This window comes from Saccostrea cucullata, unplaced genomic scaffold, assembly GCF_032062105.1.
Source record: "Saccostrea cucullata isolate Sc308-1 unplaced genomic scaffold, CSIRO_AGI_Scuc_v1 ctg2044, whole genome shotgun sequence".
NCBI lineage: Eukaryota > Metazoa > Mollusca > Bivalvia > Ostreida > Ostreidae > Saccostrea > Saccostrea cuccullata.
Window position 1 is genome coordinate 50,543 of NW_026926081.1, and position 16,501 is coordinate 67,043.

The 16,501-nt window shown below is 32.7% G+C and overlaps 1 protein-coding gene across 2 annotated transcripts in view; it reads right to left on the reverse strand.

Annotated features, from left to right (window-relative positions):
* Nucleotides 1–16,501, reverse strand: part of LOC134270694 (uncharacterized) — an 87,615-nt gene that overhangs the window by 39,450 nt on the left and 31,664 nt on the right. For both annotated transcript variants that reach the window (XM_062752943.1, XM_062752944.1), the window contains exon 7: nt 11,150–11,263. In XM_062752943.1, the coding sequence (XP_062608927.1) occupies nt 11,150–11,263 (114 nt within the window). The remainder of the gene's footprint in view (nt 1–11,149; nt 11,264–16,501) is intronic.

The window sequence follows — 16,501 nt, forward strand, 5'->3', positions numbered from 1 at the left end:
GCCTGTAGAAATATAGCGTTTTCAAATTAATATTATTTTATACCTGTACATGCATATAATTTGTTTACATATTTTAATGTTTAATCATATCATAGTAATTAAGATATTTCACATTTATAACTATAACCGTTTTGTTTGATTAAGAATTTGATTCTGGTAGTTGAAATATTTTCTCCAAAATTTTGAACCGTTGACATTAATTTTGTATTTTTTGACATTTCAGATTGCTCCGGGTGTTAGATAACGACATCACTTTAAATGTGTTTACTCAAAAAGTTTTCAAGTAAACATGATAAAACTTCGTAATTTATCTGCCAATAACACGCTTTATCCACCCTGAAAATTTTATAAAGATACATTAATTCCTTTAAAAGATATGAGCCCAGTCTACGACTTTTTGGGACAACCCTCGTATACTTATCATTTATACGGGTTTTGAATAAATTATAAAACAAATTAAGTTCATTGCTTTAAAATCATTATTTCTTGAACTTTACTATAAAACCTGTAATATAAATTAATAGACAGTGTGCAGCACAGAAGTCACCTATGAAGTTTACACGTGCCGGTGTTACTTATCGATGTTTAGTCCATTTCATTGAGTATAATTCACTCCTTACGATTCGGAAGATTCTCTTTAAAAGTTTAAAATTGGTATAGGGATGGTTAATATCTGTGATAAAAAATTGTGTTTCGGAAAACTTCAGTGTTGAAAACGGATTTATTTGTGTGTGAAAAGAGCAAAACTTGTGCATTTTAATAAATATTGGTTGAAGTAAAGTAACTGCAGATCACTAGTCCTTGCGCTATGAATCGTCAAATTACACATGGATCTAACGAATATTTAAGAATTGAAGACTGATTAATGTACATGTAAAATAAATGCTCCAGCGTTTTGTACTAAAGTCAAACCTAAAACATTCTAAGATATTTTAAGATTTAATTACTTCGAGAAAATAATATTTTCTTACTGTTGTAGAATGGTTTGTATATACCAATTATTTGCCTATGACTGCAGGGTCAATGGTTCACCGCGGTGTGTCGCTTTAGAATTTCTCGGCAGCGTGTACTCGAAAGATAGATTACGTAATGGTAAATACAATTTTTAAAAAAATCTTGGTTCTAGGTGAATATGAGAATCGCGCAGTAAATAATTGTGTATTATTTGACTCTTAAAAGTTTTTTTTTATGAAATCCGGGCGTATATTGTTTCCGTTCATATTGTTTATGTTCATATTTAAACGAATAAAAGATACTCATACTTTTTTCTATAACTCTTTCTCTTGGAAAGATCTTTATTAATAAAAGGAAAAAGATACCATCGAATACTCTGAATGGAAAACAAAGAACACGTCCAAAACCTAATTTTAAAAAGAGATATGATACAGCGTGGTAAAATATTTATTACTTACGGCAAGTTTATTTCAATTATACGCATAAAGAGTTCTTCAATATCAAAATGAGAACGGAGTCTTGTTTACGGTGAATACGGCTCTTAAGCTTTCTTTCCTACCATACGTAAGACTCAAACAAAATAATATTTTCATGCATGGGACAGAGATAGTATAATAAGGAACAATTTTATCAAGAATTAATTTAACCATTCTGTGGTGTTTTTTTGTGTATGACTGTGGGTCGCTGGATCACAAGCCGATTGATTCCCGGTGACCGACTTTGCCCCGCCGCCATCGAGGGAGGTGCGTTATATAATTGTAAACACACATGGTGAATGTTAAAGCTGTGCACTTAATGGCTGTGAATAGTACCGTACAGCGGGTTTTCTTGGCGGGTGTAAAATTTGGCATTTTACCTGCTCAAAGGTATGCCATTAATTTTGGTGTAATTTATTTAAGCGGCCACAGAGTCCCAGTTTTTTGCAGATGGACACTTAGAAGAGAACTTACTATTTTAGCAATTAAAATATAAGCGGGCTACCATCAAAACGCCAAAATAAGCCAAAATTATCACCCCGCTAAAATAACTCGCTATACGGTATATGTGCTTTTTAGTTATGTTTTATTTTCTCACTATATTGTTTGCTTTTATGTGATAAGAAGAAATTTAAAGATGATATTTTCTTCCCTTTTTAGTAGACTTGGTTTATACGATTTTTTAAAAAATGAAATAAAAGGGAAAGTTGTCAGTGAATAAACATGATAATTTGTAAGAAAAAAGCACAAACACTTCGAGAACTTTATTCTGAAGAATATTAGCTTCCAATGTAGCCATGTTTGTTATTTATAGTAAGCTTGCTTTGGTTACACGCATGAGGAGCTCTCGTTTACGTGCCGAGTGAAAATAATTACATGTGCATATATAGGTCATGCACCAGCTCATTTAAAACAAGACTCGAACACAATTACAATTTCATGAGATCAGTAAGATGTTAAAGCACAACTTTATAATCGATAATCATTTTGAAATATTTACCGTTTTTGAGTTATAAAGCAAAAACTTTCAAGGTCCCTTGATCCCTAATTATAGGGGCCAGCCCCTTTTGAATATTATTATATGAAAGCCCTTGCAATTATGCACAACTTTTGTTCATATGTCTTAACAAAATATTTTTAATTTTCAAGATAAAAAGGAAAATATGTGTAAATTTTCGCTCTTGTAGGCGTTCTAATTTTTTACCCTTATATAGCGCCATTGTGAATACAGAAATCGAAAAACAAAAACCGATGTGCACAACTTCAATCCTTCTGTTACCTAAAATCAGTAAAATTTCTGTTTCAGCTTTTGTGGTCACTGAGCCTTTATCCGGAAACAAAAGCCTATAAATTTTCATTTAAAGGGAAATAACTCAAAACCGGAAGTGACTTTTTAAAATTTTAGTCAGCATTCTGGTAGAGTTTATAAACATCTATAACCTCTGAAAATTTGAGCCAAATCCGTTGAGAAATGAGTGAGATATGAGGCCTCAAAGTTGCGGTCTAGGAAGTAGAAGAAAAAAAAAGAATAATAATCTTTACCATCAGAATCAGTAGAAGGTCTTCTGTTGGCCTTAATTAATATTTCTTATCACAACATGTATTAGCATATAAAGTTTGATAAAAATATGAGGGTTGATCCAAAAGTAAAGTCACGGTGTCCATATCTTTTATATTTTGCACTTTTATATTTGGCATCATATTATCAAATACAATATACCGGTACTACTTTACTAAAAGATGCACAAATATAAATCTCATTAACATTGAAATTTTAATTTAAAAATGTTGATTTGAATTTATTTTATAGATTTTGAAAAATAAAGCATAGGGGTGTCGCCGCATCAGAACGGAACGTCGCATTTTAAACCCTTGAAATAGAGCTATAACAATTTTAAGTTAAGAAAGGTCAAGGTAAAAGGAAAAGTCCAGGTCAAAAATGTTCATGAAGTTTAATAGTTCTCATCACTATCTATCAACATACAAGTTTTGATAAAAAAAATTCTTGGAAATGTTTCTGAGGAATTCAGCTGAACAAAAATTTAAGGAAGATCAAGGTCAAAGAAAAGGTAGAGATGCAGAAAAAATCACTTTATAATCAATGCATTCCTATCCTTTCACAGAGCTGCTGTCTTAGAGGTCATGAATTTCAACCCTTTGGAAAATGCACCTTTGTTCGTCATTGATATGTGAACAGAATATTTTTTAAATAGTAAGGGACAGAGATGAATAATGTTTCTTTGGTCTTTTTTTTTACAATTTCATTAAGGGTCCTCCACACACCTACAGCAGTAATTCTTAAAATACAAGAGGCCCAAGGGCCTTGAATCCCTCTTCTGATAAATTGTACAACCTCTCACTTGTATTTGAAGCCTCTAACCCTAAGTATCCTAAGACCCAAGTTGCATCAACTGACAAAGTTTGATGATTCTTAGCCAATTAGGACTGAAGATATTTTAATAAAGCTATAAAAAACCATGAGTAGGTCACAGTGACCTACTTTCAGATTGAAGTTTTCTGAGGATTCAAAATGCATTATAGACAAACTAAGATTGAAAATTTCAGCCAATAAGTATTTGAGATATTCATAATTAGGTTACCTCTACCTACTTTTCGGTCTACATTCTTGGACAACCCAAAATGCATCAACTGACAAAGTTTGATTATTCTAAGCCAAAATGTACAGGAGATACTTAAATATAGCCATAAAATGTCACCGTGACCTACTTTTTAGTTGACATTTTTCAGAGCCCAAGATGCATCTGCTGATCAAATTTGATAATTCTAAGCCAATAAGTACTGGAGATATTCAAAAGTAGGTCACCATGACCTACTTTTTGGTCGACATTCTCTGAAAACCCAAGATGCATCAACTAACAAAATTTGATGATTCTAAACCGATAAGTACCAGAGATACTTAAATATAGCCATAAAATGTCAAAAGTAGGTCATTGTGACCTACCTTTTAGTCGTCACTCTCCGAAAACCCAAGATGCATCAACTGACAAAGTTTGATGATTCTAAGCCAATAAGTACCAGAGATACTTAAATATAGCCATAAAATGTCAAAAGTAGGTCACTGTGACCTACTTTTTGGTCATCAATCTCCGAAAACCCAAGTTGCATCAACTCACAAGGTTTGATGATTCTAGGCCCATACCTGTCAACACTCCCGATAAAATCGGGAGTCTACCGATTTTTAACCATCCCTACCGACTGTCTACCGAATTATTTTTTTTTAACGGCCGTTTCTACCGATTTTGAAAAAATCCGGATTTTTTACCTACTTAGGTTCGTAAAATACCGACTAGTCAACACAAAAATGGAGGTCATGCAGTGTTTATCGCGGTAGCTAATCTGTTTATTGCCACTGATAACAGGTAATCAACAATGTGTCAACTGTGCTAGCAGATGTAATTGCAGTTGTAATTACTCCTTATTCTTATTAAAAGTGTATATTATCAAAGACAGAGATGCCAGATGTGAAAATTTTTACAGAACATGACGGTAAATAACGATGTGTAAGTACTTGATACTTTGCTACAAATAAGTTTACAAGTGCCTAAGACTAAACTATTTCTCCATAAACAATAAAGTGATCAGGAAAGATGTAGCTACAGTACTCTATTATTCATTTAACAAAGAGAGGGAAACAATTTCATGGAAGCTAACATAAATGAAGAGTCTGAAGATTTTCCCACAGATTTTGAGATTCACTTAGTAAATCCTGCATCAACATCAGCATATATTTACATTTGCAAATGTGTTCCTTTATATAACACTACTGAAAGCAAGCGTTTTTATAACTGTATAAATACAGGTACGGGGTCAAGAGGTCATAGATGTGCGTTTGGATAAACGTTCGACGTTATCTCTGTGTGACGTCATAAAGGGTCGACCTGCGTTAAGTGGATTACATACATGCCGTTGGGTTTGAAAAATAACGCATTTCGCACGTTAAAAGTAACAATCAGGCAAATTTAAAGTATGAATAAGTCACAAATGTAAATATAAGTAATAAGGTATCATTTTTTGAGTTTTATTGAGATGTAAAACGGGTTGGCACATGATCAAATCTTCCATAAAGCCCTTCGGGCTTCATGGGATTTGATCACGTGACCAACCCGTTTTACATCTCAATAAAACTCAAAAAATGATACCTTATTTCTTAAATAACAGCCCCTGAAATTACAAAGCAACAAGACAGTGTCTTTAGAAGACTTCTTTAAAAATCTAAACAGGGTAATACATTTCTCAATTAAAATAAAAAATTAGAACATTGCTAAAATAAATTATTAGGTTTAAAAATTCTGACATATGTTATGAGATTAAAAGAAAAAAAAATACAGGGTCCATGTATTTCATTCATACTAGATTTACACATTATTTTAAGAATATAAGCATGAAGTTTTGACAATTATTTCAATTTCAGATATTTAAATCCAGGACACAACTCATGTTCCTTAGACTTTATAGTGAGAAAAATCCATTCATACATATATCTATTAAAAGCTGGAAACACAGACTGTCTGCATACCTTATTATTTTTTCTAATTGCCAATTTAAACTACAACATTTGCCATGAATATTATATACTGTAAAATCAAATATTTTCGTGGGGTCAAATTTTCGTGGTTTGAGGAAAAAATGTTGGTTCGTGGGGATTTGATTTCATGGATGAAGAACTTTTTAGTAGTTGTGCACATGAAAATTAACATTTCATGGTGGATATAAATTCGTGGGTCACTTCATACCACGAAAACAACGAAAATTAAACCCCCACGAAAATTAGTGATTTCACAGTAAATGATGCTCTTATGGACAGGCAGAATAAATAGTTTAATTTCAAAATTAAATCACATTGTACAAGTTCTAAACCAGGGATTAAACTTAACGCTCGCCCACTCGCAAATTGCGAGTAAAAATTGGTGTGGGCTCATAAAATTTGTAAGTTGCTCGGCCACGTGGCGAATAAAAATTCTGCAGGGGCCGAATTCATTCCCAGTCACCTTACTGAAAAACAGACATTTCATGCAGGTTTTCGATTTAAAACTACAGAAAAATGAAATAAATCACAACAGTATGGTCCTATTGTTCGTAAATAGCCTTCATCTTTTCCATTTAAAGTACTACACGATTTGTGAAATTCCCTAAAACGATCGTCTTTTTTCATAATCCGAATTTCCTCCAACCCTCTGTGAATGGTTGATACGTGAGAGATATACAATTTTAATACCCCGGTAACTCCCAACTACTCAGTCATATGAATAGTAAGTTTTTTCACCTATTTAGATATGCTGTAGTTAAAATATTTAACCTAGAAAATCTTACTGTGTCATTGTCAGTTTATCAGTTGAAGACATGTACCAGGGCTACGTATTTATATACATGTATTACCAAGTAAAAGAAAAAGATAGTAAAAATGTTTATTGAATACAATTTTATTTCCTTTGATTCAATATTTATATGAAATCTGATTTTTATAAAGTAAGAACTCCAATTTTAAACAGATGAATTTGTATATGTATTTCATTTGTATCTACTTTTTGTCCCAGTATCTATGCTTTAAAAAAAGAGCACAGAGACTGTGGGCTATCAAATTTAGCAGTGGGCTCCTAAATTTGAAATGTCAGGAGCCCACATGGCTCGTGGAAATTTCAGTTAAGTTTAAACCCTGTTCTAAACTATGTATGAATAAACTGTAAATTTTATGAATTAATGATAATGGTAATATCAATAATAAAATGTAATCTTTTAAGTTGTTTATTTTTGTTCTATAAAACAGTGAAATGAGCGACTTTTTGTATTTGCAAAAGGTCGTCGCACGTTTTCTCCCCCGAAAAATTTTGGCCATGTTGACAGGTATGTAGGCCAATAAGTACCAGATACTTAAATATAGCCATAAAATGTCAAAAGTAGGTCACCGTGACCTACTTTTTGGTCGGCACTCTCCGAAAACCAAAGATGCATCAACTGACAAAGTTTGATGATTCTAAGCCAATAAATACCTAAGAGTACTTAAATATAGCTATATAATGTCAAAAGTAGGTCACTGTGACCTACTTTTTGGTCGCACTTTCTGAAAACCCAAGATGCATCAACTGACAAAGTTTGATGATTCTAAGCCAATAAATACCTAAGAGTACTTAAATATAGCTATATAATGTCAAAAGTAGGTCACTGTGACCTACTTTTTGGTCGCACTTTCTGAAAACCCAAGATGCATCAACTGACAAAGTTTGATGATTCTAAGCCAATAAATACCTAAGATACCTATATATAGCCATAAAATGTCAAAAGTAGGTCACAGTGACCTATTTTTAAGTTGACGTTGTTCAAGGACCCAAGATGCATCAGCTGACAAAGTTTGATGATCATAGGCCTTAAAGTGTCCAAAATATGCCTTCAAATCAATTTGAAAACAAATGCCCGCAAAATTAAAAAAGTAGGTCACCGTGACCTACTTTTGAGTTAACATGATGTGAAGTCCTAAGATGCATCAACTTACAAAATTTGATGATCCTAGTCCTTATATAGTAAGCAAAATATAGACGTTTTTATTAATTGTAAATTTAGGTCAACTTTGAAGTGACCTTGAGACCACACCCTTTGCCCAAGGGTCATGCATTGAACAATTTTTAATCAACATATCCTGATCCTTGTATGTAAGTTTGGTGAAAATCTACCTGGTGGTTCTGGAGAAGAAGATTTTTTAGCAACCAGTACTTTAGGTTTTGTTTTCCTGATTATCTCCCCTTGTTTTAGGGTCCCAACCCTTATTTTAGTACAAATGGTAGCCCTTAGGCCAAGGATACCCTGTAACAAATTTGACACTGATTGACCAAGGGGTTCTTGAGTTATGACCCATATTCTAAAAAGTTAACGCAAACCGCACAGATGGCCATAGCATTAGCTCTTTGAGCCTTTGGCTCAGAGGAGCTAAAAAAGTGAACTCTACCCCCCTTCTTAGTTCTAACCTATTATAATTTATATACTCTGTCGTTCTTCTTTGTGATTAGTAATTAAATAAGATAATTAATTCTTGCATTTACATGTAAAAATATATTTGTTTATGTAGGAAGCGCAAAAGTGCACACACAAAAAACATGACATTATATTTTCTCTTTTACAACAATCGTCAAAGAGAGTTAAACATAGGTAATCAGAGATTACAGAGCTCACCTCAACGAATGTTGTCTTTAAATAAGGCAAAGTCACACAATTAACCAACAAAAAATGTACATTCCAAAAATGAAAATATCTAAGCAATTTTGATCTGATACTTTGAAGTAGACCAACATAAAAAATTTAAAGTAGTTCTTCTTCATGAAAATGTAATTCAGCATCTAAAGCAAATTTGAGTTTTCATCTCTTGATGCAACATTTGTGCAAGTTTGGTTTATACAATGTTATAAAAGCCTTAAAGTTTTTTGGTAATAGACCTGCAACCATAACTTTAACCTGGTCTATTATCTAAAAAATATATATGTCGAATTCAGCATCCGAAGCAAGTCCATTAGTGTGCATCCTAAGATGTATCGTCCATGCAAGTTTGCACATTATAAGGCTCATAGTTAATTGGAAATGAAACATACATAAAAAACTAACATTTTCACTCATCCACAAAATGTAGGTCAGATTCAGCATCCGAAGCAAGCCTGGTAGTATGCATCCTAAGATGTATCATCCATGCAAGATTGGTCATTAAAGAACTCATAGTTACTTGGAAATGAAACCTGCACCAAAAACTTTTACTTGTTCACTCAACCGGAAAATGTAGGTCAGATTCAGCATCCGAAGCAAGCCCGGTAGTGTGCATCCTTAGATTTATCATCCATGCAAGTTTGGTCAACATAGGGCTTAAAGTTACTCGCAAATGAAACCTGCTCCAAACACTTTAACCTGTTCACTCAACTGGAAAATGTAGGTCAGATTCAGCATCAGAAGCAAGCCCGGTAGTATCCATCCTTAGATGTATCATCCATACAAGTTTGGTCAACATAGGGCTTATAGTTACTTGGAAATGAAACCTGCATTAAAAACTTTAACCTGTTCACTCAACCGGAAAATGTAGGTCAGATTCAGCATCCGAAGCAAGCCTGGTAGTATCCATCCTTAGATGTATCATCCATGCAAGTTTGGTCAACATAGGACTTTCAGATACTTGGAAATGAAACCTGCACCAAAAACTTTAACCTGTTCACTCAACCGGAAAATGTAGGTCAGATTCAGCATCCGAAGCAAGCCTGGTAGTATCCATCCTTAGATGTATCATCCATGCAAGTTTGGTCAACATAGGACTTACAGATACTTGGAAATGAAACCTGCACCAAAAAACTTTAACCTGTTCACTCAACCGGAAAAAGTAGGTCAGATTCAGCATCCGAAGCAAGCCCGGTAGTATGCATCCTTAGATGTATCATCCATGCAAGTTTGGTTAACATAGGGCTTATAGTTACTTGGAAATGAAACCTACACCAAAAACTGCACCAAAAATGTTAACCTGCTCCAAAAACATTAACCTGGTCATTCCTTTGCTAAAATTGCAGCATCTGAAACTTTGACTGGTACAATGAAAGACACTAGAACCATCTTCCATGCATGTCTAATCAATATAGGTCATAGAAGTACTTAAAAAGAAAACTGCTCCAAAAAACTTAACCTTAACCCGGGACGCCGACACCGACGCCGACACCGACACCGACGCCGAGGGTATTACATAAGCTCCCCCAACTTCGTTGAGGTGAGCTAAAAATGTTGAATATAGTCTGTTCCCCATTCATGTGACCCTGTTATTTCAGGTAAAGTGAAGACATTCTCCTTCTTTTGGTTAACACTTTTGTGTACAAAACAATTTAAGGAACCATTTTGTGTACATAATATATAACAATACCAATGCTGAAGCAGCCTATATGTCATTCCTATAAACGATAACTCATAAATCGGCATTAAGTTGGTTATTTTTCACACCTGAGTTATCTGTCCTTAAAACACAACATCGATGTAGTCAATTACAAATAATTAACCTTTTAAATAATTTAATTAAAGGTATGTGTAAGTTATTATCCTTTTTGATAATGTACCTATAAATCAATCTCTGAAAAGTTTTTTACCATCCTGAAAAATTGATTGAAAGGCCTACAAATAGCCAATTGTTTGCATTGAAATGTAAGTAAATTATCAGAAATTGAAGTTAAATGTATGATTATTAAATACATGTACCATTTTTAAAGCTGGGGAAAATATAAAATACAAGTAAAAATACCCAAAGTGAGCTACAAAAAATTGTCGGCGTAAATCAAAGATTTTTATTATGCTTGGATCTGTAGCTCTCGATCTGCTTTATTTGTCTGAATTGTCTCAATCAGATGGCTACAGTTCTGCAGCTCATTATTACCATGCACACTTTCTTTGATTACTACACAGGGGGAAAGAGAATTTTTATGCAATTCCTCCATATGATCAATAGAGCACCACCCTAACTCCAGAATCCCTGACCCTGGGGCCATGAAGTTCTAAATGTTGGAAAAAGACTCATTGTATTTTTTGTCCACTAGTTCAAAAACTTTTGGAGCAACAGTTCGAAAACAGCTTTGTAAAGAAACAGATATTTTGTTAGATTATACAGCCGTTTTGCTCTTACCTTTCTAAAGCCTTTTTGAAAATTAATTTCGACTAACTGAGCAAATGTAATCTTCTTTATCATTAACTAGACATACCTTTCCTTTTATTCTCTACATTCTGTTTATTCTCTTCTTCATTGCACTCCAAAAGTTTATCCTCCTCAGTTGGATAACTTTCATTTTCTAAAGGCGGTATATTCCCTTTGCTGTCTACAAAAGTAGTACATGATATTAATGATTGAATTAAAGAATAACTTACAAATTGCATCATGAATTTTCCACAATGAAGAGTGAATATGCATCTTTTAAGAGAAAAAAGAGATGCAAAGGGGTGGGTATCCATGATGTCAGCAGTGTATCATTTCCTTACTTGTACTGTTGACATAGTGTCAGTCTGGCCAAGTTATTGTATCCAAGTAGCATGGTATCAAGGGAAAAAGATTAATTTGTAAATATTTTCTTATACTATTCCAAGTGTTCAAAACACTCAGAGTTGAAAAATGCAGACTCAAGAGTACCACAGATGCAATAATTGACAAAGTTTGAAGATTCCAAACCAATTTTATGAAATATCTAAATAATTTTAAAGGTAGGCCATTCTGACCTAAGCATTTATTTTTATATCATCTGAAGTTTTAAGATCATGCATCAACTGGTAAGATTTGATAATCATAGGTTTTAAAGTATCCAAAATATACATTTAAAACAATTTGATAGTGAGTAGCAGCTTGAGAAAAACCCAAAGAAAGACATAAAGCTGGATATTCTGCCATTTTGGTCTCAGTTTGCCAAAAAAGCTTTTTTGATTTTGAACAGCTAAAACTATTTTATATAAGAGAGGAATATCTAAGTTTACTTGTGTCCAATCCCTTTGACATGTTGTCAATAAAATATGTTCAAAAAAATATTTTTCTTCAACATGACATACCATTTCTTTCATTCTTTTCATCTTTTTTCTTCTCATTATTCTCCAAAAGATTTTCTTCCTCATGTTTCTGACTTTCAATGTCTGCTTCATTTTCTTTAAATGAAATAGGACATGGAATTTGAAAATGATTATTAGCAGAACATTCTAATACACAGACTGTAGGAGTGAGAGATTTGTGCATTCACCTATTAGAACTAGAACTGTCCAATAGGGACAAATAACCCCACTGTGTTTTTCAGAGTAGGTGCCAATTCACAAATATTTTATGGATCTATCAAGAGGTGTTCACCATTTTCTTAGAAACAAATTCGAGTGGAAATATAATTGCTCATTATATTTTTTTTTAATAAATGAAACTAAGGTGCAAGCAAACAATATCATCAATACATCAATACTAATACACTGTAACAGTATTTTTTTTATTTCATTGAAAAAATAAATTGTAGATATTTGTCATGATACTCTGCAAACACTACTAAGTCAAAAACGTACTGACATTCTCATTTTTTACTGACAAACTTAGAAAATTACTGACAATGTGCTGTCGTTACTGTAAAACTTAGACAATTACTGACCTTTTTACTGCCGGTGCTGATAAACTTAGAAAAGTGCTGACAATCTTAGTCGGTGCTGAAAAACTTAGACAATTACTGACCCGTTTACTGTCCCTGCTGAAAAACTTAGACAAGTACTGACATTTACTGATAATTACTGTCCCAATTGTTCTCGCTCTCGGGGAGGCTGCAGTAGTGTGGAATTGATTTTTTTTTAATTCTAATATAGATTATTATTTCATTTATTTCTTTTTTCATATAATTTTTAACTATGTCCAGATAATATCTTTGAAAAAAAACTTCTTTGATCGATTTATAGGAAATTGATTTGTAAAAAAAATATTTTCAAGAGAAGGGATAAAATTTCAAAAAGAAGAAATTAAAAAAAATAAAAATCTTCATTTAGTAGTGAGATATGGAATTTTACAGAGGTCTTATGTTATTACATGACATGCATTTTATAATATTTCCTTAATTAACATTGACTCCCTGACTTTCTTTAATATTAATTTAAAGAATTAAACTGTTAGGTTAGATGTATTTTATTCGATTTTCATTCAATTTATTCAAATTAGTTTGAATAATTTTAATTAACTCGTAGCGCGCGGTGAGGCCGTGGGTGCCCCCTTTTGAGGAAAGGCGTTTGTTATAGTTTTCATATTATGTAAAATTTTCAGTTATGTGGAGGCTGCCAATATTTGTTTTTGTGCAGTCAAACATACCCGAATCCAAGCATTTGCAAGAAGAAACCAAAATTAAAAGACAGACGGGGGAATTTAAATTAAAACTAGAACTGTCCAATAGGGACAAATACCCCCCGCTGGGTTTTTCAGGGAAGGTGCCAATTCAAAACATACTTTATGGATCTAGAGGTTCTTACTTACTTACATTTAATTTAATTTACCTACAAAAATTTGCAGTGAAATATAATTGCTCATCATGTTTCTTAATGAATGAAACAAAGGTGCAACCAAATGAAACATCAATACTAATTCATTGTAATTCCATTGTAACATTATTTTTTTTTATTTATTTTTTTATTTCTGCATTAAAAATATATTGCAATTATGTTATGTCACTCTGCAAACTGATTGTTGAAAAAAAATCATATTATACAAAATCAAATTAATCTTGATAACTTAATATCAAATTCATTTGAAAATAAAGAGCTGGTCATCCAGTAATGAAGTGCTTTGACAGACAATAAATTACAATTAAGAGAATAAGAGAAGAGAGATCTTTAATTCTTGTGCCTGATTCCCAGGAGATTACACATGGTTGATAATGAGATGCCTTACTGTTCAACTTCCCACACCAAACTCATTAATTTATCTTTAACTGGAAGCATGTCCAGTCATTATTCCCAAGAGATAAATAAAATTTCATTATCTTCTGTGCAATGTAAAAACTGTTTTTAACACTTAATGATGTTTCTTTTTTTTAGTTTATATGAGTAGTTTTAAGCTGTAGTATTTTTGTACAGATATTCTAGATTCTATGTCTCAAACCTTACACATGAGCCCAAAATGAACAAGTCAATTAATATAAAAAATAAAACCTGTAAAATGCAAAAAAATGAACAAAAAGAGTTGAAAATTCCAGTTGCACACCTTCATATGGTGAATAATAAGTGTACAAATTTTCAGATTAATCCTTGCAATAGTTTCTGAGAAACGGTTCGGACAAAACCACAAAATAAAAATGGAAAAACACCTGTAAAATTCAAAATAATAATCGAATCAAGATGAAAATAGCAGGTGCACAACTTCATATGGTGAATAATATTTGTACAAATTTTCAGACAAATCCTTCTAATAGTTTCTGAGTAATGGTCCGGACAAAATCTCGTCTACAGACAGACAGACAGACAGACGGACAGACGGACATGGTGATTCCAATATACCCCCCCTAAACTTCGTTTGCGGGGGGTATAAAAAGATTTTTTATTGTATTCATTTGGCAGGGGGAGGGGGGGGGGGGGCTACGGGCCTGCATTGATCATTGATCATTTGACATTCATTGATTTAGTTACTGTCCGCATTATTCTTTTGAAATAATGTACATCTTTTAGCTGATTTTTGAATCTAGATTTTCTGGATCCCCACTTGAAAGTGTTATTTTCATTCAAATACATGTAAAACTATGACATTTTATATTATCATCTTTTGTCTATGCATACTCCTGAATCAAATCTTTGATAGAAATTAATATCATGATTGTTCTTTTCAATTAGAGTGTCATTAGATGTTCACATGGATCTAGTTTCTTTTCAAATTAAAATTGGGGGGGGGGGGGGCACCTGCGAACTAAATGTAGAACGATGATTTATTTATTTATTTTACTAAAAGTAGAACACACAATTAATACTGTCTTGTTTAAGTTTGTACTCATTTTTATCTCTTTAGGTAAAAAAAAAATTAATAAATTTAATTTACTTAATAAATCGACGTTTCATAGCTTTGTTCGGTATCGAAACCAGTATCATGATTTAACAGTAACACTGTGCTTTTTATTCGTCCAAAATTATTCAAGTCGTTTATCTGGTATCCAGCCGAATTACATAATCATTCAACATACAATCGGAAACTCTGTGAAGCACCTGTGTGTAGAAGAAATCGTCTGAGGCGATCCGAGTGTGTACGGTAGCGGGTAAAGAAGACAATAGGTGTCACTGCTGAATTATACAGAAGAACACTCGCCGGTTTTCACTGGAAGTTAGTTGCGCAACATTACAGCGACAGGTACTCTCTTCTACAAGACAGTTTGAATTTGAGAAATTCAACACCAACACAAACATAATATAAATACGCAATCTAAAATCCTTCAACCTCTTCTTAGATTAAATAAATAATTTTTTTAATATACCGACGTAAGATAAAATTAACGATTAATGAAAAAGAGAAGATTGATGTAAAAACCAACCGGGGAAAGGCACAAACTTTTTAAAGATTTAAGCAAAAATAAATATATGAGAAAGGGTACATTACATCCAAAGTTTTTTAAAATTACTGGTTCCTAATATTTTTTGTCCAGTCGTGATATTGTATGTGTGGGACAGTGGAGTGAGGAATTTGTTTGATTATCACATCAAATAAAAAAATAGTTCATAGTATATTTGCTTAACTTTTTATCAGTAATTAAGAATAATTAAAAATCAAACACAATTTATATGCAGCAGTATTATGACAGTAAAATAAAATATCAGCCGGAGTTTAGCTAAATTTTAAACTTTGCCTGGGTCGATATTGATTTTTTGGAATGAGAGAGAGAGAGAGAGAGAGAGATGAATGGTAACTCGTCACGGAAGATAGTGGGCACCTACAGTTGGCGAATAATCTTATTAATCTTATGAAAAGGAAAGATGTTAATGAAACCTGAATCAAATAAATAATGATTACGGGTATAAATTGATCAAATGGACAAAGAAATTTGCATCATTCAAAAAACTTACACATTTTTATAAATCATATTCAAGTACCGGTATACTAGATGTTTTTTTCATGTAACGTGTGTGCAGGGGGGGGGGGGCTTATACATGTATGCTAGAGGGTTCGAAATGAATATTTGTGACGGACTAATGACTTTCAATTTTCACTACTTCGTAAATTTTTTACTAGACAAGTCCGCCTTCTGTTTTATTATTATGTTAACATTATAACACCCCCATACGTCTACCTACTTTATGAGATAAGATTTAATTTCAGCACATAAAATTAAATTAATTCCAATTCACCGATAGCTACATGGAAAAAATGGAAGGTATGAAACATGTAATATTTTTGTTAAAATTGAATATCATGATTAAAAAATACTTAAAGATTAAGTTTAAAAAATAGATAGTTATCTAACCCCCTCGGCAATGTGAATAAACGGAGCACTTGTCAAGTATTTAAGTAACTTAAAGTATCAATACTGTTTGTATCTTTAAGAGAGAGAGAGAGGGGGAGAGAGAGAAGAAAAATATTT